Source organism: Oncorhynchus masou, chromosome 26 (assembly GCF_036934945.1).
Source record: "Oncorhynchus masou masou isolate Uvic2021 chromosome 26, UVic_Omas_1.1, whole genome shotgun sequence".
NCBI classification, from domain to species: domain Eukaryota; kingdom Metazoa; phylum Chordata; class Actinopteri; order Salmoniformes; family Salmonidae; genus Oncorhynchus; species Oncorhynchus masou.
The window spans coordinates 1,776,213-1,798,309 of record NC_088237.1 but is presented as its reverse complement, the minus strand read 5'-3'; the positions used below and the strand labels follow the sequence as shown (position 1 = coordinate 1,798,309).

The following is a 22,097-nucleotide window of genomic DNA, read 5'->3' as shown; positions in this document are numbered from 1 at the left end:
AACTGCTGCCAAAGGTGCTTCCATAGAATACTTTCCATACACATAGTGATAGCTGCATCACATTTACACCCAAATTACGATACTGTTAAGTGACACAGGACATAGAAATATCAACTCTGCCATAGACATTTTAACAAAGTGAGATGTATCAATACAACAACTGCATACAAATAAGGCATCACGTTTAAAGGGTAGCACGGCTAGTCTTTTCTGACCAGATCTTAAAGTCTGAAACTTCATTCATCATTAAGGACAAAGTTGAGTTCTGGGATCTATTCCATTTATGACCTGGATTCAAGAGAGTACTGTCAGAGTACAGCCTGCTTAAAGTTAGACTCAGACATATGATGACATCCTTCAAACCGGGGAAACTTCCTGTTTACAGACATCAACAACAGAATTTTGATGTGCTAAAACTGACACTATTGGCTCTAGAATAGAGGGTTGTTTCCATTGGTCAATTATCTGTTGATTCCAAGGTTAACCTTAAGTTATGTTTTTTTATCACACAAAGCTGTATTTTGAAAGCTCACAATCCCTGGGTGAATAAGTTCTAATATGTGGCAGTCTTGGCATATTTAATATTAGTAAGCAGGAAGTCGTCATGCTGTGTATGAGGATGTTGTATTGCTGAGTTCACCTATAATATTGTTGCGGTGGGTTTGTCCTCTTTTCCTCCATGCCTCAATTCTTTCCTTCCCAGCTCTCATTCTTCCCTCACTCTCTTCATTCAGCTCAGCTGTTGGAGGGCTGTTCAGGCGGATGACCCAGGAGTTTGCGGAGACCACGTTGCCGCCACGAATGACGCGACAGGTATAAGTGCCCTCGTTAAACTCGTTGGCGACGACGCGGAGGTCACGGTCCTTCATGGTGATGTAGCCGGGGATAGAGATCACGAGCTGCTCTCCATCCTTGTACCAACTAGAGCAAGGTCAAAGGCCGTACCAGGCAAGAGCACAGGGAGAGAGGAATCAACCATTCAAATGTCATGTATGTCCAACAACCTTTGCCAGAAACATAGTCATAGTAAATAAGAGAAAACAACCTGCATGCTGTTTAAATGCTTCCATTAAAAGACCTGATAAAACGATGGGAGAATCCGACCGGTAATTATGGTATATAGTGCTCCAAGGTTGTCAAGCGGTCTAAGCCCCTGCCTTTGGAGCACATGTATTGTATAATGCCATTGCGTGTATTGGTTTGACTCCAACCCACTGCTCTAGCACCTTCTCTCCTATCTACTTATATCCTGTCCAATAAACACCAAAAATATGATTTGTACATTACTGTATTTAAACTATTCTCTCACCTGACTTTGGGAGGCGATCTAGGATTCTTCGTCCCACAGCGGAAGCCCACAACCTTTCCACGAGGAACTATCTTGATCTTGACGTTGGCAGGCGGTGGACTTAGCGTGGTAACGGCCTCAAGAGGCTCTAAAGGAAGTGAGTGATATACCAGGACGGTCATAAGACTTCCCCCACAAGATATTCCTCTCTGGCTTTTTCTCAATGAATCTTTCCTCAATTCCTCACATCCTCTTTCCTCATCGCCTCCTCAAAACAAATCGGAGAAGGTCTGAGGGAGGAGACCTTGGACGTTCTCCAATATGGTTGAGAAAGAGAGGATGCGAGGAATCGTGTAAAGATTTGAAATAGAGTTTATTGGGGATAAAGCATATGCCACAGAGGTGTTATCAGTACAGTAGGACAAGGGATGACACAGGACAGGACAGGAGTTTGGCAAGCTACAGTCTGAATGTTGGCAACATAGCACGCGGTTAAACATTTTAGATTTTAGATGTCCATTCTGTCATTCAAAGTGCCTTACAAATTCAGGCAGGTCCATAATTACACATCTAATTACATCTAATTTGGAGAGATAATCCATGGTAATTCTTCGGAAAGACACCTACCAGGCAGCCAGTTTGTGTTAAAATGTCCAAAATCAGGCTAGATCCACATTTAACTATCAAGTCCTGATCTATTTGATGGCTTAAGACAGTCCTAAAAGCATGTCATTAATAGGATCTCATGGAGATTGCAACTTTAAAGTCCAACTGGTGAACTGCGGTGCAGTTAAATTCATGTCCAATCAAGAGTGTCTGTCTGACCATAGCAGAGATCACATCGTCGGGCACAGTGTTTCTTCATGAAGCTCTTCCTCCTTTCGCAGAAGCCAAGGCGAGCCCATGGATCACACACTCGCTTCTTGTCTGTGCATCCTGGAATACAACACATATATAGACATTTGTGGTATTAACGTTTTCTTAGTGTTATGTCTTATACCTGTGTAATAAAGCAAATTACTTGTGTAGCAATAACATTGTAATAACATGTTACATAGTACTGTAGTAATTGTATTGCTATCGTGTTGTAATTGCACAATGAGTTGAGCGGGAATTGGTGGAATAGAGAATGTTAATACAAATGTTTAGACAATATTTTAAAAATGTTAGAAATTACATCATTACAATACATGTATGAAAAAAATATAAAAAGTCTTGATTTATCATCATAAATAAACTAAAAAAACATGTTTGATCTGTGTGTTCCTTTACCATAGAGGCGCTGGATTCCCCAGATGTCGTCCTGGGCAATGTTCCTCTGGCCCGTGTAGGTGGCATTGGGGTGCATCAGTGCCTGGGGGTCACGGGAGTGCCACAGCCCCAGGGCGTGCCCAATCTCATGAGCCGCCACCTGTACCAGGTCATTTAACCACACACCTGGGGAAGGGAACAGACCCAATTAGGCACGTACACACATTATATCAAAGGACAAGGGGGATTGGAATCCCTGGATAGAATACTTGTGATCAGCCTTGTGTGATTTGAGATAACATCTAGATTCTAGAATGGTGTGTTGGTATATACAGGTCACTGCCAAAATAAGGGAAACATTTGAGTAAATGAGGGATCAATGGAACAATGTTGCTGCATCCCTCCAATAGAGTTCCAGACACTTGTAGAATATATGCCAGAGGCGTCATGCCCCCTAATATTTGTCCTGTTAAAAAATATATATACACTACCGTTCAAAAGTTTGGGGTCACTTAAAAATTCTCTTGTTTTCCATGAAAACATACATGAAATGAGTTGCGAAATGAATAGGAAATCTAGTCAAGACGTTGACAAGGTTATAAATAACTATTTTTTTTATTGAAATAATAATTGTGTCCTTCAAAATTTGCTTTCGTCAAAGAATCCTCTATTTGCAGCAATTACAGCCTTGCAGACCTTTGGCATCCTAGCGGTCAGTTTGTTGAGGTAATCTGAAGAGATTTCACCCCATGCTTCCTAAAGCACCTCCCACAAGTTGTATTGGCTTGATGGGGACTTCTTACGTACCATACGGTCAAGCTGCTCCCACAACAGCTCAATAAGGTTGAGATCCGGTGACTGTACTGTCCACTCCATTATAGACAGAATACCAGCTGACTGCTTCTTCCCTAAATAGTTATTGCATAGATTGGAGCTGTACTTTGGGTCATTGTCCTGTTGTAGGAGGAAATTGGCTCCAATTAAGCGCCATCCACAGTGTATGGCATGGCATTGCAAAATGGAGTGATAGCCTTCCTTCAAGATCGCTTTTACCCTGTACAAATCTCCAACTCTTACCACCCCCAGACCATCACTTTGCCTCCACCATGCTTGACAGATGGCATCAAGCACTCCTCTAGCATCTTTTCATTTTTTATGCGACTCACAAATGTTCTATGTGATCCGAACACCTCAAGCTTAGATTAGTCTGTCCATAACACTTATTTCCAATCTTCCAGTGTTTTGCCCATCCAAATCTTTTCTTTTTATTGGCCAGTCTGAGATATGGCTTTTTCTTTGCAGATCTGCCTAGAAGGCCAGCATCCCGGAGTCACCTCTTCACTGTTGACATTGAGACTGGTGTTTTGCGGGTACTATTTAATGAAGCTGCCAGTTGAGGACTTGAGGCAACTGTTTCTCAAACTAGACACTCTAATGTACATGTCCTCTTGCTCAGTTGTGCACCGGAGCCTCCCACTCGTTCTATTCCTATTAGAGAGAGTTTATGCTGTTATGTGAAGGGAGTAGTACACAACATTGTACGAGATCTTCAGTTTCTTGGCAATTTCTCGCACGGAATAGCCTTCATTTCTCAGAACAAGACTAGCCTGATGAGTTTCAGAAAAAAGGCATTTGCTTCTGGCCAATTTGAGCCTGTAATCGAACCCCCAAATGCTGATGCTCCAGATAACTAGTATAACTAGTATAAAATAAGGCCAGTTTTATTGCTTCTTTAATCAGAACAAGTTGTTTTCAGCTGTGCTAACATAATTGCAAAAGGGTTTTCTAATGATCAATTAGCCTTTTAAAATTATAAACTTGGATTAGCTAACACAACGTGCCATTGGAATACAGGAGTGATGGTTGCTGATAATGGGCCTCTGTCATTTACAACATTAACAATGTCTACACTTTATATCTGATCAATTTCATGTTATTTTAATGGACGAAAAAATGATTTTCTTTCAACAAACATGGACATTTCTAAGTGACCCCAAACTTTTGAACTGTAGTGACACACACACACACACACTGTCACGCCTTGGTCTTAGTATTTTGTGTTTTAGTTTATTAGTTAGTCAGACCAGGGTGTGACATGGGGTTATTATGTATTGTATTTTCGTATTGGGGTTTGTAGTGTTTGGGATTGTAGCTGATTAGGGGTGTGTGTGTGTTAAATAGGTTGGCTGCCTGAGGCGGTTCTCAATCAGAGTCAGGTGATTCTCGTTGTCGCTGATTGGGAACCGTATTTAGGTAGCCTGGTTTTCGCCTTGTATTTCGTGGGTGATTGTTCCTGTCTCTGTGTAGTGTGCACCAGTCAGGCTGTAATTGGTTTCACGTACTGTTTGTTATTTTTGTATTTATTAGTTATTTGTGTATAGTTCGTTCATTTGTCTTCACTAAATAAACATGAGTAACTTACACGCTGCATTTCGGTCCGACTCTCTTTCAACTAAAGAAGAACACCGTTACAGAATCACCCACCAAACACGGACCGAGCAGCGTGTCAACAGGCAGGAGCAGCGCAAAGAGGAGCCGCGTTTAAAGGATTTCTGGACATGGGAGGAAATCCTTGACGGAAGAGGACCCTGGGCTAAACCAGAGGAGTGTAGCCGCCCTTAAGTGCAGCAGGCGAAGAGGAAACAGGAGCTACACGAAAGGCAACAGAAGCAGCTTCAGTGGGAGAGGCTACACCATTTGGAGAATTGGACATGGGAGGAGGAACTGGACGGAAAAGGACCCTGGGCTCAGCCTGGTGAATATCGCCGCCCCAAGGAGGAATTAGAAGCGGCTAAAGCGGAGAGGCGCAAGTATGAGGAGGCAGCACGGCGACGTGGATGGAAGCCCGAAAAGCAGCCCCCAAATTTTTTTTGGGGGGGGCTATCAGGGGGAGTGGCTGAGTCAGGAGACAGACCTGAGTCAACTCTCCCTGTTTATTGTGAAGAGCCAAGGAGGAGGTCAGAACCAGTGTTGGAGGTGAGCGAAGCAGAGACTGTGAAGGAGTTAATGGGGAAATTGGAGGAGAGTTTAATGAGGGAGTTGCTAGTTTGGTGCTTTAGATATAATATTCGGCCGACGGAGCGTGTCGGGGATTTAATGGCACCTGGGTCAGCACTCCATACTAGTCCTGAGGTGCGTGTTAGTTGGCTGGTGGAAAGTGTGCCAGCCTCACGCACTAAGCCTCCTGAGTACCTACCTAGCCTAGCACGTCCTGTGCCAGTCCTGCATTCAGGCTCTCCAGTACACCTTCACGGTCCAGTCCATCCTGTGCCACATTCACACACCAGTCCTCCGGTAGTAGCTCCCCGCACCAGGCTTCCTGTGCCTGGCCATTATCCAGTACCACCTCCACACCCCAGCCCTCCAGTAGCAGCTCCCCGCACTAGGCTTCCTGTGCGTGTCCTCGGCCAAATACCACCAGTGCCAGCACCACGCATCAGGCCTTCAGTGCGCCTCGCCTGTTCAGCGCAGCCAGCGCTTTCTCCCTCTCCTGCGCTGTCGGAGTCTCCCGTCTGTTCAGCGGTTCTAGAGCCTTCCTCCTCTACAGCGCTGCCGGAGCCTCCTGTCTGTATAGAGCAGCCTGAGCTGCCAGTCTACATTGAGCAGCCAGAGCTGTCAGTTTGCATAGAGCAGCCTGAGCTGCTAGTCTGCATGGAGCAGCTAGTCTGCATGGAGCAGCCAGAGCTGCCAGTCAGCATGGAGCAGCCAGATCTGCCAGTCAGCCAGACTCTTCCAGATCTGCCAGTCAGCCAGACTCTTCCAGATCTGCCAGTCAGCCAGACTCTTCCAGATCTGCCAGTCAGCCAGACTCTTCCAGATCTGCCAGTCAGCCAGACTCTTCCAGATCTGCCAGTCAGCCAGACTCTTCCAGATCTGCCAGTCAGCCAGACTCTTCCAGATCTGCCAGTCAGCCAGACTCTTCCAGATCTGCCAGTCAGCCAGACTCTTCCAGATCTGCCAGTCAGCCAGACTCTTCCAGATCTGCCAGTCAGCCAGACTCTTCCAGATCTGCCAGTCAGCCAGACTCTTCCAGATCTGCCAGTCAGCCAGACTCTTCCAGATCTGCCAGTCAGCCAGACTCTTCCAGATCTGCCAGTCAACCAGACTCTTCCAGATCTGCCAGTCAACCAGACTCTTCCAGATCTGCCAGTCAACCAGACTCTTCCAGATCTGCTAGTCAGCCAGGATCCGCCAGTCAGCCAGGATCTGCCAGATCTGCTAGTCAGCCAGGATCCGCCAGTCGACCAGGATCTACCAGTCAGCCAGGATCCGCCAGTCGGCCAGGATCCGCCAGTCAGCCAGGATCCGCCAGTCAGCCAGGATCCGCCAGTCAGCCAGGATCTGCCGGATTCAACTGCCTGGCTGGGCTTTTTCTCAGTACTGGGCTTTTTCTCAGTGCTGGGCTGCCTCTCAGTGCTGGGCTGCCTCTCAGTGCTGAGCTGCCCCTCAGTCCCGAGCTGCCCCTCAGTCCCGAGCTGCCCCTCAGTCCCGAGCTGTCCCTCAGTCCCGAGCTGCTCCTCTGTTATGTAGGGTTCTGGGTGAGGACTATTCGGCCATGGTCGGCGGTTAGGGTGGATTATCCATTATTAGTTAGTCAGACCAGGGTGTGACATGGGGTTATTATGTATTGTATTTTCGTATTGGGGTTTGTAGTGTTTGGGATTGTAGCTGATTAGGGGTGTGTGTGTTAAATAGGTTGGCTGCCTGAGGCGGTTCTCAATCAGAGTCAGGTGATTCTCGTTGTCGCTGATTGGGAACCGTATTTAGGTAGCCTGGTTTTCGCCTTGTATTTCGTGGGTGATTGTTCCTGTCTCTGTGTACTGTTTGTTATTTTTGTATTTATTAGTTATTCGTGTATAGTTCGTTCGTTTGTCTTCACTAAATAAACATGAGTAACTTACACGCTGCATTTCGGTCCGACTCTCTTTCAACTAAAGAAGAACGCCGTTACACACACACACACACACACACACACACAAAGTTGAAGTCAGAAGACATTTAAAGTCAGTTTTTCCACAATTCCTGGCATTTAATCCTAGTAAAAATTCCCTGTCTTAGGTCAGTTAGGATCACCACTTTATTTTAAGAATGCGAAATGTCAGAATAAAAGTAGAGAATGATTTATTTCAGCTTTTATTTATTTTATCACATTCCCAGTGGGTCAGAAGTTTACATACACTCAATTAGTATTTGGTAGCATTGCCTTTAAATTGTTTAACTTGGGTCAAACGTTTCGAGTAGCCTTCCACAAGCTTCCCACAATAAGTTGGGTGAATTTTGGCCCATTCCTCCTGACAGAGCTGGTGTAACTGAGTCAGGTTTGTAGACCTCCTTGCTCGCACACACTTTTTCATTTCTGCCCACAAATTTTCTGTAGGACCACCCAAATAGCTTGATTTTGTTGTCCTTAAGCCATTTTGCCACAACTTTGGAAGTATGCTTCATTGTCCATTTGGAAGACCCATTTGTGACCAAGCTTCAACTTCCTGACTGATGTCTTGAGATGTTGCTTCAATATATCCACACAATTTTACATCCTTGTGATGCCATCTATTTTATGAAGTGCACCAGTCCCTCCCTGCAGCAAAGCACCTCCACAACATGATGCTGCCATCCCCGTGCTTCACTGTTGGAATGGTATTCTTTGGCTTGCAAGCCTTCCCCCTTTTTCCTCCAAACATAATGATGGTCATTATGGCCAAACAGTTCTATTTTTGTTTCATGAAACCAGAAGACATTTCTCCAAAAAGTACGATATTTGTCCCCATGTGCAATTGCAAACCGTACTTTGGCTTTTTTATGGTGGTTTTGTAGCAGTCCTTCCTTGCTGAGCGGCCTTTCATTTTATGTTGACATGTGGATATAGATACTTTTGTACCTGTTTCCTCCAGCATCTTCACAAGGTCCTTTGCTGTTATTCTGGGATTGATTTGCCCTTTTTGCACCAAAGTACGTTCATCTCGAGGAGACAGAACGTGTCTCCTTCCGGGGCGGTATGACGGCTGCGTGGTCCCATGGTGTTTATACTTGCGTACTATTGTTTGTAAAGATAAACATGGTACCTTCAGGCATTTGGAAATTGCTCCCAAGGATGAACCAGACTTGTGGAGGTATACAATTTTTTCTGAGGTCTTGGCTGAATTCTTTTGATTTTCCCATAATGTCAAGCAAAGAGGCACTGAGATTGTAGGTAGGCCTTGAAATACATCCACAGATACACCTCCAATTCACTCAAATGATGAGTTTTAATGACTGGTGTAGTGTAAGTGTATGTAAACTTCTGACTTCAACTGTTTCTGTATATATACACACACAGTGGGGCAAAAAAGTATTTAGTCAGCCACCAATTGTGCATGTTCTCCCACTTAAAAAGATGAGAGAGGCCTGTAATTTTCATCATAGGTACACTTCAACTATGACAGACAAAATGAGAAGAAAAAAAAATCCAGAAAATCACATTGTAGGATTTTTATTAATTTATTTGCAAATTATGGTGGAAAATAACTATTTGGTCAATAACAAAAGTTTCTCTCAATACTTTGTTATATAGCCTTTGTTGGCAATGACAGAGGTCAAACGTTTTCTGTAAGTCTTCACGAGGTTTTCACACACTGTTGCTGGTATTTTGGCACATTCCTCCATGCAGATCTCCTCTAGAGCAGTGATGTTTTGGGGCTGTTGCTGGGCAACACAGACTTTCAACTCCCTCCAAAGATTTTCTATGGGGTTGAGATCTGGAGACTGGCTAGGCCACTCCAGGACCTTGAAAAGCTTCTTACAAAGCCACTCCTTCGTTGCCCGGGCGGTGTGTTTGGGATCATTGTCATGCTGAAAGACCCAGCCTCATTTCATCTTCAATGCCCTTGCTGATGGAAGGAGGTTTTCACTCAAAATCTCACGATACATGGCCCCATTCATTCTTTCCTTTACACGGATCAGTCGTCCTGGTCCCTTTGCAGAAAAACAGCCCCAAAGTATGATGTTTCCACCGCCATGCTTCACAGTAGGTATGGTGTTCTTTGGATGGTGTTCTTCAGCATTCTTTGTCCTCCAAACACGACGATTTGTTTTTACCAAAAAGTTCTATTTTGGTTTCATCTAACCATATGACATTCTCCCAATCTTCTTCTGGATCATCCAAATGCTCTCTAGCAAACTTCAGATGGGCCTGGACATGTACTGGCTTAAGCAGGGGGACACGTCTGGCACTGCAGGATTTGAGTCACTGGCGGCGTAGTGTGTTACTGATGGTAGGCTTTCTTACTTTGGTCCCAGCTATCTGCAGGTCATTCACTATGTCCCCCCGTGTGGTTCTGGGATTTTTGCTTACCGTTCTTGTGATTATTTTGACCCCACAGGGTGAGATCTTGCGTGGAGCCCCAGATCGAGGGAGATTATCAGTGGTCTTGTATGTCTTCCATTTCCTAATAATTGCTCCCACAGTGATTTCTTCAAACCAAGCTGCTTACCTATTGCAGATTCAGGCTTCCCAGCCTGGTGCAGGTCTACAACTTTGTTTCTGGTGTCCTTTGACAGCTCTTTGGTCTTGGCCATAGTGGAGTTTGGAGTGTGACTGTTTGAGGTTGTGGACAGGTGTCTTTTATACAGATAACAAGTTCAAACAGGTGCCATTAATACAGGTAACGAGTGGAGGACAGAGGAGCCTCTTAAAGAAGAAGTTACAGGTCTGTGAGAGCCAGAAATCTTGCTTGTTTGTAGGTGACCAAATACTTATTTTCCACCATAATTTGCAAATAAATTCATTAAAAATCCTAATTTCCCTCATTTTGTCTGTCATAGCTGAAGTGTACCTATGATGAAATTTACAGGCCTCTCTCATCTTTTTAAGTGGAAGATCTTGCACAATTGGTGGCTGACTAAATACTTTTTTGCCCCACTGTATATATATATATATATATATTTAGCACCAGTCAAAAGTTTAGACACCTCATTCATGGTTGTTCTTTATTGTTACTATTTTCTAAATTGTAGAAAAATTGTGAAGACATCAAAACTATGAAATAACACATATGGAATCATGTGGTAACCCAAAAAAATGTTAATCGAATCAAAATATATTTCATATGAGATTCTTCAAAGTAGCCACTCTTTGCCTTGATGACAGCTTTGCGCACGCTTGGCATTCTCTCAACCAGCTTCACCTGGAATGCTTTTCCAACAGTCTTGAAGGAGTTCCCACTTATACAGAGCACTTGTTGGCTGCTTTTCCTCCATTCTGCAGTCCAACTCCTCCCAAACCATCTCAATTGGGTTGAGGTCTGGTGATTGTTGAGGCCAGGTCATCTGATGCAGCACTCAATCGCTCTCCTTATTGGTCAAATAGCCCTTAATCAGCCAGGAGTTGTGTTGGATCATTGTCCTGTTGAATAACAAATGATAGTCCCACTAAGCGCAAACCAGATGGGATGGTGTATCATTGCAGAATGCTGTGGTAGCCATGCTGGTTAAGTGTGCCTTGAATTTGAAATAAATCACAGACAGTGTCACCAGCAAAGTACCATCACACCTCCTCTTCCATGCTTCACGTTGGGAACCACACATGCGGAGATCATCCGTTCATCTACTCCGCGTATCACAAAGGCACAGCAGTTGGAACCAAAACCCCCAAATTTGGACTCATCAGACCAAAGGACAGATTTCCACCAGTCTAATGTCCATTGCTCGTGTTTCTTGGTCCAAGCAAGTCTCTTCTTCTTGTTGGTGTCCTTTAGTAGTGGTTTCTTTGCATCAATTCGACCATGAAGGCCTGATTCACGCAGTCTCCTCTGAACAGTTGTTGTTGAGATGTATCTGTTACTTGAACTCTGAAGCATTTCTTTGGGCTGGTAATTTCTGAGGCTGGTAACTCTAATGAACTTATCCTCTGCAGTAGTGGTAACTCTGGGTCTTCCTTTCCTGTGGCGGTCCTCATGAGCCAATTTCATCTTAGCGCTTGATTATTTTTGCGACTGCACTTGAAGAAACTTTCAAAGTTCTTGAAATTTTCCGTATTGACCGACCTTCATATCTTAAAGTGTTGATGGACTGTCGTTTCTCTTTGCTTATTTGAGCTGTTCTTGCCATAATATGGACTTGGTCTTTTACTAAATAGGGCTATCTTCTGTATATCAAACCTACCTGGTCAAAACACAACTGATTGGCTCAAATGAATTAAGAAGGAAAGAAACTCCACAAATTAACTTTTAAAAAGGCACACCTGTTAATTGAATTGCATTCCAGGTGACTATCTCATGAATCTGGTTGAGAGAATGCATGAGTGTGCAAAGCTGTCATCAAGGCAAAGGGTGGCTACTTTTGAAGAATCTCAAATATAACAATTTTATTTTATTTTATTTTATTTACTTTTTTGGTTACTACATGATTCCATTGTAGGAATTTCCTTGAAGGAAATCCACGGGTGGGAGAAAGTGAATGAGTACACTTTTTGGGGTAAGGGAAGAGAATCGGAGCACAGACAGACAGAATGTAGATATTATTTGCACCTTGTTTCCAGCTGAAGCGGGACTTCCCCAGGATCCAGAACTCATGATTGTCAAAGTGGATCTCCCCACGTGGGGGCAGGAAGGCATGGGCCAACTCCCCGTTTAGTCCATCAAAACAGGGATGCAATGGAGACCACCAGCAGTCTGTGTGGTTCCATGTGTAGAAGCCTGTGCCCACACACACACACACACACACACACACACACACACACACACACACACACACACACACAAAAAGCAGGGGGTTGTCATGACGTTGCCCTGTTGGGTGAGGTTTATCCCCACATAAATACATACCCCCACATAAATACATTTCCCTCTTTTCTCTCCACTCTACAGAATGGACTCTTGAAAAGCCCTGTGTTTCCAGAGAGAAAGTATGGGAACATCAAAAGGTTGGGGAATGGAACAATATTTTTCCTTTCTTAACCAGCTGAAAGTGTCCGTCTGTCGCCAGATCAGTTGTTGTCTGGGACATTATATCTGATGATAGGACAACAAATTGTATCTTGGAAAGTCTGCACATTCTAGTTATATTCAAATGGTATTGATGTGCAATTTAAATGTTTAAATATGAAACTATTTGTGACAAGATTAAATGTGATTTTAGCTTCTTAATGAGAGAATTGTTTTCATAAGTAAACTTATGCTCACTCAGTGGCCACTCCCAAGTGAACAGACATTGGTTGAGAACTATGAAACACGCCCTTCTCTCCCACAGTACAAATGCCCATTGACGGAAGTCAACCTCAGTTCGAGATGACATGAGGACTGGTGTCCAGACGTTTAAATGGGCTAATTTCAACTACAAGCTAACAATATTAACATTTAGTTCCAGAAATTTTAGGACTGCTGTCCTAATGTTTATTAAAAGGGTGAATTTCAATGTGGAGGTGACAATCACCACGCTGGAATGGTGAATTTCGACTAGACCAGCCAAAATACAGCACGAGCTAATTATAGCAACTTAGTAAGAACTTTGAATGATTATTTACTAAAGAAGAAGTGATACCTCCTAGATGGACAGACAATCTCAGAAGAACATATCCGATAGCCCTACATTCTCAGAAGAACATATCCGCTCTACAACACTACGACCAGAAAGATTCTTGGAAGAACATTGGTGATCTCTGCTGGGTAAACCAGTCTTCAATCTTCAATCATCTATCAAAACGCAGCTCAGTGTAAATATATATCTTGCATTTTCCTTTTCCGAATGGGCGGTTATTAGAATGCATAAGATTCTGTATTTACGGCAGCATAGCTTCTCAAGGTCCAATATAGACCCAATCCTCTTTGTCCCTCAGTCTTCCCGCTCTTTCATTCAAACCCAACCCCCTTTATTTGTGTAACCAGGCATCAAATCGGTTTCATCTGCAAGGGACTTTTTCTTTTATGACATGATTAGTAATCGATTTATGATCTATCCTGTGTATATGTAATTCTGTGTGATTATTTAGGTATTTAGTAAATAATGAAGCCAATTTTTGTATTGCTAATTCAACTTGTTAGCCAGGGTTTGTGCAGATAACCAAGAATTTTATGACGTTCAGATGAGATTGAATAAGGTGATAATTAATAATTGACTGCTATTGATATAAAAGACCTTCAGATCTTTAAGAACCAGAACCTGGTTCCAAAGGTTATTAACAAGTTAATTGTTACCTTTATTTTACTAGGCAAGTCAGTTCAGAACAAATTCTTATTTTCAATGACGGCCTAGGAACAGTGGGTTAACTGCCTTGTTCAGGGGCAGAACAACAGATTTGTACCTTGTCAGCTCGGGGATTCCATCTTGCAACCTTTCGGTTACTAGTCCAACGCTCTAACCACTAGGCTATGCTGCCGCCCCAATTCAAATCACGTAATCAAATGTTAGGTAATCGATTTGATAAAATAGCATGTCATCTCATTTAATCATACTAGAGACACAACAGGGTATTAAAGACTTAACAAATATTGAGATACTCACACACACCCTTATCTTATCTTAAGGTGATACAATATGGTTCTAATCAATTACGTGGTCTCACCGATGATAATGTCAGCACTCTTGTTGGGGTTTTTGATTTCGGCAAAGTAGAGAGGGGACACGTCGCTCCACTTGGAGAACGCAATGCTGATGGCCTGGCGGGTGTCATCTTTGTTCAGCGTGTTGGGAAACTTCACGATCCTGACAGATGTGAACGGACACGCAGACAAACAGACAAACATAGACAGACAGACATACAGCTGTGAACAGAAAGACAGACCGGAAAGTGACAGACAATGCGACTAACTTGGATTCCCAAAAACGCAGTGCTGTTCCCTTTCAGTCAGTCACTCAGTATAACATTATGGGGAGTCAATGACCAACCATATTCACCTGAAAAAACTGAAAACGCCCAACGGGCCAATGGATGCCGAGCCAACCCCCAAAAGTCCTGCCTTCCTGACTATAATACCGGGGCTCACATCCATTTCCTCAATTCTTCTCTCTTCAGCCCGCCTGAAGGAAGACCGTGTAACGCAAATGACAAACTTTTCAAGCACATACAGACTATGAGATTCGCCTCCGTCGCTGATGAGCTAAAGGCGACCTGCGATTCCCCTCATTCAGCCAGGCTGGTGCTACCAGGTTTTGGTGAGTTCATAAATGTAGAGTATGGAGGAGGTGGGGCTCATTTGCACACCACCGATGGATGGAAAGCTGCCGAGTTACTTAGCTCCAGAGGCTAACAAGGAGGCTAATCTTCTGAATAAACAGTCCCGGTTCTAGGCGGAGCAGTTGGACAAAGTATACCAGGCTGAGGGTGTGGTTCTTGAAAGGGACAGGTGGCTGTACATGGATGTGCCAGTTTCACCAACAAGGTTGTTTGGCTCGGCTATGGAGTCCTTACAGGCCTGTTTCGAGGAGAAACAAGAACAGGACCCAGCTCTACAGGTCCTTTTCCCACGAAAGTTCCTTCGTGGGGGCAGCTTTGCAGTTCCAGAAGCGTAAAGGAACGAGTCCAGGCCAGAGGCTGGCGTCGAGGTTGGTTTTTGACCGTATTGGTGTTTCTGGGAAGCAGCGGAAGTCTTGGCACAGACGCTGTGCTGGGTCGAAGGGGAGTGGGGTTAACGCTGATTCTTCCGCGCCGTGGGGGAATGAGCAGACCTCGCGACCCTAGCTGGAGGCCGGTGGAGGGGCATGTTCATGGAGCCCTCCTCCACATTTACTAATGGCAACAGTGCTTCCAAGTGGCTCGGTCAAAGGGGCCCCAAACCCGGTGTTGGCTGGTTATCAGAATGGCGGTACCACGAAAGCACAGTGTTTCTACCCAAGGTTTCTCTACGTTACGTTCAGGGGTATCGGGAGTACGACATCATCCAAAATGCTCACAGTTTGCTGGCTATTGCAGTCGGCGCATCCCTGTGATTGGTTCATGTCCATAGATCTGAAGGATACGTACTTTCATGTGGCTATACATCTTCCCCACCGAAGGTTTCGGAGGTTTCGTTTCAAGGGTGTAGCCTATGAATTTCTGGTCCTGCCTTTTGGACTTTATCTCCCCGCACCTTTTCTATGATGCTGTGCCAGGGGATCAGAGTTTTGGCCTATCTGGACGATTAGCTGGTCATAGTGGAGTCGAGGGAACAGGTGGAGCTCCATACTGCCACACTGGTTTCCCATATTCAGTCTCTGGGGTTCAGAGTGAATCACAGGAAAAGTGGTTTGACTCAGCACATTCAATTCCTGGACTCAGTTCTGAATCATGCGTTTTGGTCCCAACAAAGTAGGTTTGAATTCCAGCTCTGTCTGGTACAGTTATTTTATGATAGCTATTGTGTCTCTAGGACTTCTGTTGATATGTCTGTTTCGGCGCTGTTGATGAGTCTGTTTTGCGGGTTCTCTGTTGCAGGTGGTTCTCATGGGCCGGGTAGTGTCCCGCAGGGTGATCACGACAGACGCATCCTGAGATGAGGAGTACTATGTGTGGGCTACTCGAAGAAGTCAACAGCGTAAAGGGAGTTGCATATCAATTACCTAGAGATACTGACAGTTTGGCTGGTGCTGAGGCGTTTCCATTGAAGGTTTATATGGCAGCCATCTCTGCGTGTCATGTAGGGATGGACAGCTCCACACCGGGGACTCATCCTCCGGCGGTGTGGCTCCTAAAAGGCTTGTCGACTCATGGCGTCGACCAGGGACCGGGCCTTGGTCCCCTCAGTGTGAGTCTCTGTTTGAACCATTAGAGTTTGTGGACCTAAAGCTCATTTCCTACAAGACTGCCCTGCTCGTGGCCTTGGCATCGGCCTAGCATGTTGGGGATCTCCACACACTCCTGTTTGGAGTCCGTACCTGCCGATTCCAAAGTGATGTAACGTCCTAATGCAGCTGTGTCTTACAGGTCCCTCACTTTTGACAAGGACAAGGGTTGCCTATAGGTGTGCATGCTCACTCCACTAGGGGTGTGGCGGCTGCTTGGGCATTGTTCAGGGGCATGATGATTGGTGATATCTGTGCTTCAGCGAGTTAGGGTTCCCGACATACCCTTGTGAGATTTTAACACTTGGATGTAACTTCTCCTAGTGTGGCTCATAGGGTTCTTAAGTTTGGGTCCAGGAGTGGGTGTTGGCAGCGTACAGGTTGCACATTTATCCGGTTTACCACAATTCCCTGTGGTTTGAGCCATGGGCTGCCTCGGGGTGCGGCAGCGTGTAAAGTGTGCATTATCAAGTTACCATAGTAACCTTGCCATGATTCATCGACTCTGGTTGATGCTATGCAGCGTGCGTGTGTGCTTTACCATGTCACAACAAGTGTTCTGTTGTTTTGGACAGTTCTTTTTACAAGTTCTGACATTTCAGGCTCCCAAGGTAAGTATTGTTCTTGGAACCATGGGTTCTATGGACTTGGGCTGCAGTGGCAGCATGTCAAGTTGCAGCAGATTCTGGTTCCCTATATGGGGTTCTGACAGTTCAGGCTTCATCAGGCTCTGACAGTTCAGGCTTCTCAGGTAAGTATTAGGGAAAAGGGTGGCTTCTGTAGACCCTTTTTTTGACCGGTAGAACATGTGTGTATGCTTGGGCTGCCATGCATCTCCTAGTTTGGTACCCAATGAGCCAGCTTGGGGCTTGATTGTATGTCCCCATAGTATGTTATACCAAGTGACCGACTGAATGGGAATGTATGAAAATAACTACTGTTCAGTTAAGGAGGTAATGAGGTATAACATATTTTGCGCAGGGGATTTGGGCCCGCTGAAAAGTGTTACTGAATTGAGGAAATGAATGCCCCGGTATTATAGCCAGGAAGACACGGCTTCCGAGGGCAGGCGTGGCATCCATTGGCCAGTTGGGCGTGATTTCAGTTTTCAGGGGAATATGAATGGTTGTTGATTTCCCTTCAGGGAACAATAGTTGTATTCATAACTGAAATAATATTTGTATGTCTGGCCAGTGGGCCATCCTCCAACATTCTCTGAAGCTCTAATTCTCAAAACAGTACTCAGAAGCCGACCTCCCAGTCTCTTCCATCCCCTCCCTGAACTCCCTGAATCCCAAGTCAACCCTAGTCCCTTCCCCCTTGACACTACATCTGAGAGGATTGGATAGGTGTCAGTAATATGGTGGAACCTTGCCCACTGATAGGTTAGGTGGAATTGCTGCTATATTCCTTACAACATGAATACAACTACAGTGCCTTAAGAAAGTATTCATACCCCTTGACTTATTCCATATTTTGTTGTGTTACAGCCTGAATTCAAAATGGATTGTATTCTTGTTCTCACTCATCTACACATAATAACAAAAGTAAAAACATGTTCTGTGCCCTTTTAGTGAAAATTAAATACAGAAATATCACATTTACATAAGCATTCACACCCTTGAGTCAACATATGTTAGAATCACCTCTGGCAGCCATTACAGCTGTGAATCTTTCTGGGTAAGTCTCTAAGAGCTTTGCACACCTGGGTTGTACAATATTTGCACATTATAATGTTTTTAATTCTTCAAGCTCTGTCAAGTTGGTTGTTGATCATTGTATATTTGGCCTTGTGTGTTTGGTTGTTGTCCTGCTGAAAGGTGATTTTGTCTCCCAGTGTCTGTTGGAAAGCAGAATGAACCAGGTTTCGCACTCTGATTTTGACTGTGCTTAGCTCTATTCCGTTTATTTTTAGCCTAAAGAACTCCCTAGTCCTTGCCAATGATAAGCATATCCGTAACATGATGCAGCCACCACCATGCTTGAAAAAATGAAGAGTAGTACTCAATGATGTGTTGTTATTTGCCCCGAACATAATGTTTTGTATTCATGACATGTAGTTAGTTTATTTGGCCAATTTTTTTACAGTTTTACTTTAGTGCCTTATTGCAAACAGGATGCATGTTTTGGAATATGTTTATTCTGTACAGGCTTCCTTCTGTCATTTATGTTAGCATTACGGTTTCCTTCCTCTCCGGCAACAGAGTTAGGAAGGACGCCTGTATCTTTGTAGTGACTAGGTGTATTTATACACCAACCTCATTATGTTGAAAGGGATATTCAATGTCTGCTTTCAATGTCTGCTTTTTTATTTTGATTAATTATTTTTTGATGAATCTACCAGTAGGTGCCCTTCTTCTTCTGTCAGAGTGACCATCAGATTCTTGATCACCTCTCTGACCAAGGCCCTTCTCCTCCGATTGGCTGGGCGGCCAGCTCAAGGAAGAGTCTTGGTGGTTACAAACCTCTTCCATTTAATAATGATGGAGGCCACTGTGTTCTTGGGGACCTCCAATGATGCAGAAATGTTTTGGTACCCTTCTCCAGATCTGTGCCTCTACACAATCATGTCTCGGAGCTCTACGGATATTTCCTTCAACCTCATGGCTTGGTTTTTGCTCTGACATGCACTGTAAACTAAATAGACAGGTCTATGCTTTTCCAAACCATGTCGAATCAATTGAATTTACCACAGGTGGACTCCAATCAAGTTGTAGTAACAGCTCAAGGATGACCAATGGAATCAGGATGCACCTGAGCTCAATTTTGAGTCTCATAGCAAAGGGTCTAAATACTAATGTAAATAAGGTATTTCTGTGTTTTATAAATTTGCTAAAAATTCTAAAAAGCCTGTTTTCGCTTTGTCATTATGGGTTATTGTGTGTAGATTGCGGAGGAATTTATATTTATTTAATCAATTTTACAATAAGTCTGTAACGTCAAGTGGTCTGAACAGTTTCCGAAGGAAACAACATTTTCAGTCACCTCCTTGTCTGAAGGACAGGGGGATAAACAGGTTAATGTCAAGCCCTGCATGTTTTTTTTCAAACGTGTCATGGACTGTAGGCCTACATTGAACACCGCACATTGGCTGCTACTGTAGGCTGAATGATAGAACAGCTATTTCCATGTTAAAATGTTATGGGATGCATTTTCTCCATTGTTTTTGATGGTAGGGAACTCTGGTAGGCCTACATATGATCAAATAGCTACAGTAGCCTATTTGACCACTGTCTGAAACTGTAACTTAAAGCTGGTACAACTTCAGTGCTCACAGTAAATGCACGCTGGAAGTTGCATTGAATTTTCACAACGTTCAAGTTTGCTCTCAGCAGACCTGAAAGTTGCTGTGATTAAAAAAAATTGAGGGACCATTGTGTTTGAATACCATCTGAGGCACCGTATATCCAATCCTCTCAGATCTCCAAAAGATCCTAGGGGATAGGGACAAGGGTCTGAATTGTGATTCAGGGTCTCACTTGTAGGTGAGGTTGAAATGCCTCCACTTGTGTCCCAGTGGGTTGATGGCGTAGCGTCTGGAGCGGCTCAGTGCTCCAGTCACAGGATGATGCTTCACAGAGCTCAGGGACTCCACAGACCGCCCACCAGCTTCCTGAGAGAGAGGGAGAGAAAGAGAGAGATTGTTTGTTTGTTTACTTCACTCTTTAAAAAATGTTTTTTTTTATCTATTTCACTTTCTTTGGCAATGTTACCATATGTTTCCCATGCCAATAATGCCCTTTGAATTGAAATGGGAGAGAGAGAGATTACTAGAGTTGACAAGAAGAGCATGACATGACCATGAACAGGTAAAAACAGTGTAGGAGAGAGAGAGAGAAAGCTTTGCACAGTCCGTATGTTGCAGTAGAGAATGGTACAGGGCCTGAAACAAACAACAAATTAGCAGTAGCTTGTGAAACAAGACAGGACTAAAATCCCTTCAATGATGACAAAATGTGCACTCTGCAACTGGGAGAGGATTTCACCTCAAAATAGTTAGTCGTTCATTCTTATTTCTCCAATTTTTCAGTACTATTTCTTCCACTAGGAGTTAAAAAAGGAATAAATGAAAGTCAAGCCACTGCATTTTTCAGGCTTCCTGGCAAAGGGAGCATGTCTGGCCTCCTCTAGGAAAACACATGTGGCACAAGTGCAAAAAGGAACCCAATCACAACTTAATCCTACACAGATGTGGAATCCACCTCTGCTATCATCCCTTGACAGCCCCTGTCCATCTATCCATCTCTCTGTGCTAAAATATCTGTCACCCACATGTGAGCAGAAGCATACTCCTCCAGCCCTCCCCTCACCAGCACCTTTCTTTTCTTCTTTCCCTCGTGTATCCTCGTTCTCAGCTATTGTAACACTGATTAATGCATTAGTATAGACGGCTATATATATCACTCATCAACAAATAAACATGCACAAATATACATTAGGATCCAAACAGAACTATTTTATAATATGTGTAGCCTACTTAAAACACGTATTTCTTCTGTTAAAAACTATACCAAAATACAATAAATTAATGCAAATGAAAATGCACGCGCGCAGACACACACACCCTGAATAAAAATGATAAATATATATAATTACCGTTTTCCTCCTACACGTCCGGAGTCCTCCGACCTCATCCAACCCTACCAACATCAGCACTAGTAGAACAAGTATTGGACGAGTTCTGCGTATCTCGAACACAGCCACGAAGCCCTTGGGCGAACTCATTAACTTCTGCTTCCTGTGCTCCATTGGAACCTGTAGTAGTTTTACAATTGACAGTCAATGGTAGCCTGCAATCAATGTTGAGAGCACATGGTTCAGCTAAATGCAAAGATTGAATACTTGGTATAAAAAGAGATTGATCAGCTCGGATAGGCTACTTTATTCAGGTGTTTTCATGCAGAAAGCATGAGTAGGCTATCCTTCCTCTGAACCAGAACACGGTGCGTATCACAACGTGGAAACCACATTCTGCAGAGTTGGGATTTGTGCACGGCGCTCCAAATGCTCCCTTACCATCAAATTCATATCATTCAGAATCCTGCGCGTTTCCCCTAGGATATAACTGTAAACTCCTACTTTTCCCCTAGGATATAACTGTAAACTCCTACTTTTCCGCCGAGTCCTTTGTTAATTGCATCGCATTTGTATGTTTATTGGATAACTTTGATACGTCCCTGCCTAGTCCATGGACTGACGGAACGGGTCAGCTGTCGGACATCAGTCGAGTGTTGGGGCAGAGAGAGAGCACCGCCCAGTCCTAAAACAACCATTTGGCTCTCAGCCTCTGCGCTCCCATTCACTAACGTGCTCTCAAACTTTACCCAGTGGTCACCCGGGCGAATAGAGCGTAAAATGGTCAACTGTTTTCAAAGACAGTAAAGTCTTCAAACTATTGTTGAGCTGTAAACTCTTACTAGGCCTAAACAACGACTCGTGCAATGTAATAGTTTATCTAATAGGTTGAGGCCTCAAACCGCTACGGCTAATACAAATTATGTAAGTAAGTCATTGACTAAAGCCTATTTTTTTAAGGAAAATGTTTTCACATTTATTATGAAGAGTTATTTTACCCCCAAAACGTGACATTGACACCGGCAACCCTCAAAAATACACCGCAGCAGAGCCGGGTGTTTCTTCACGGTCAGTGCCATCCGGAATCATTGGGATAACAGCGAGACCCTAACCTGAACCCCTACCTTCAATGGGGGGTAGGTAAGTCCCAAGGATCCCCGCATTGCACGGACCGTTTATTCACCTGTTGACGCATGTAGCGCGCAGTTCCAACTGTCAGCGCGGGGACCCATTTTCCAATCCATCTGTTAAA

General features: G+C 44.0%; 1 protein-coding gene across 1 annotated transcript; it reads right to left on the bottom strand.

The window, feature by feature from the left end:
* Nucleotides 1-293: 293 nt before the first annotated feature.
* On the bottom strand, nucleotides 294-21,076 carry LOC135514633 (matrix metalloproteinase-23-like). Its single transcript, XM_064938075.1, has 8 exons — nucleotides 20,867-21,076; nucleotides 19,750-19,883; nucleotides 14,076-14,215; nucleotides 12,043-12,210; nucleotides 2,561-2,725; nucleotides 2,114-2,224; nucleotides 1,310-1,436; nucleotides 294-921 (listed from the first exon to the last, which is right to left on the bottom strand). The coding sequence occupies exons 1-8, from the start codon at nucleotides 21,017-21,019 to the stop codon at nucleotides 603-605; spliced, it is 1,317 nt and encodes a 438-aa protein (XP_064794147.1). The 5' UTR covers nucleotides 21,020-21,076; the 3' UTR covers nucleotides 294-602.
* Nucleotides 21,077-22,097: the final 1,021 nt, after the last annotated feature.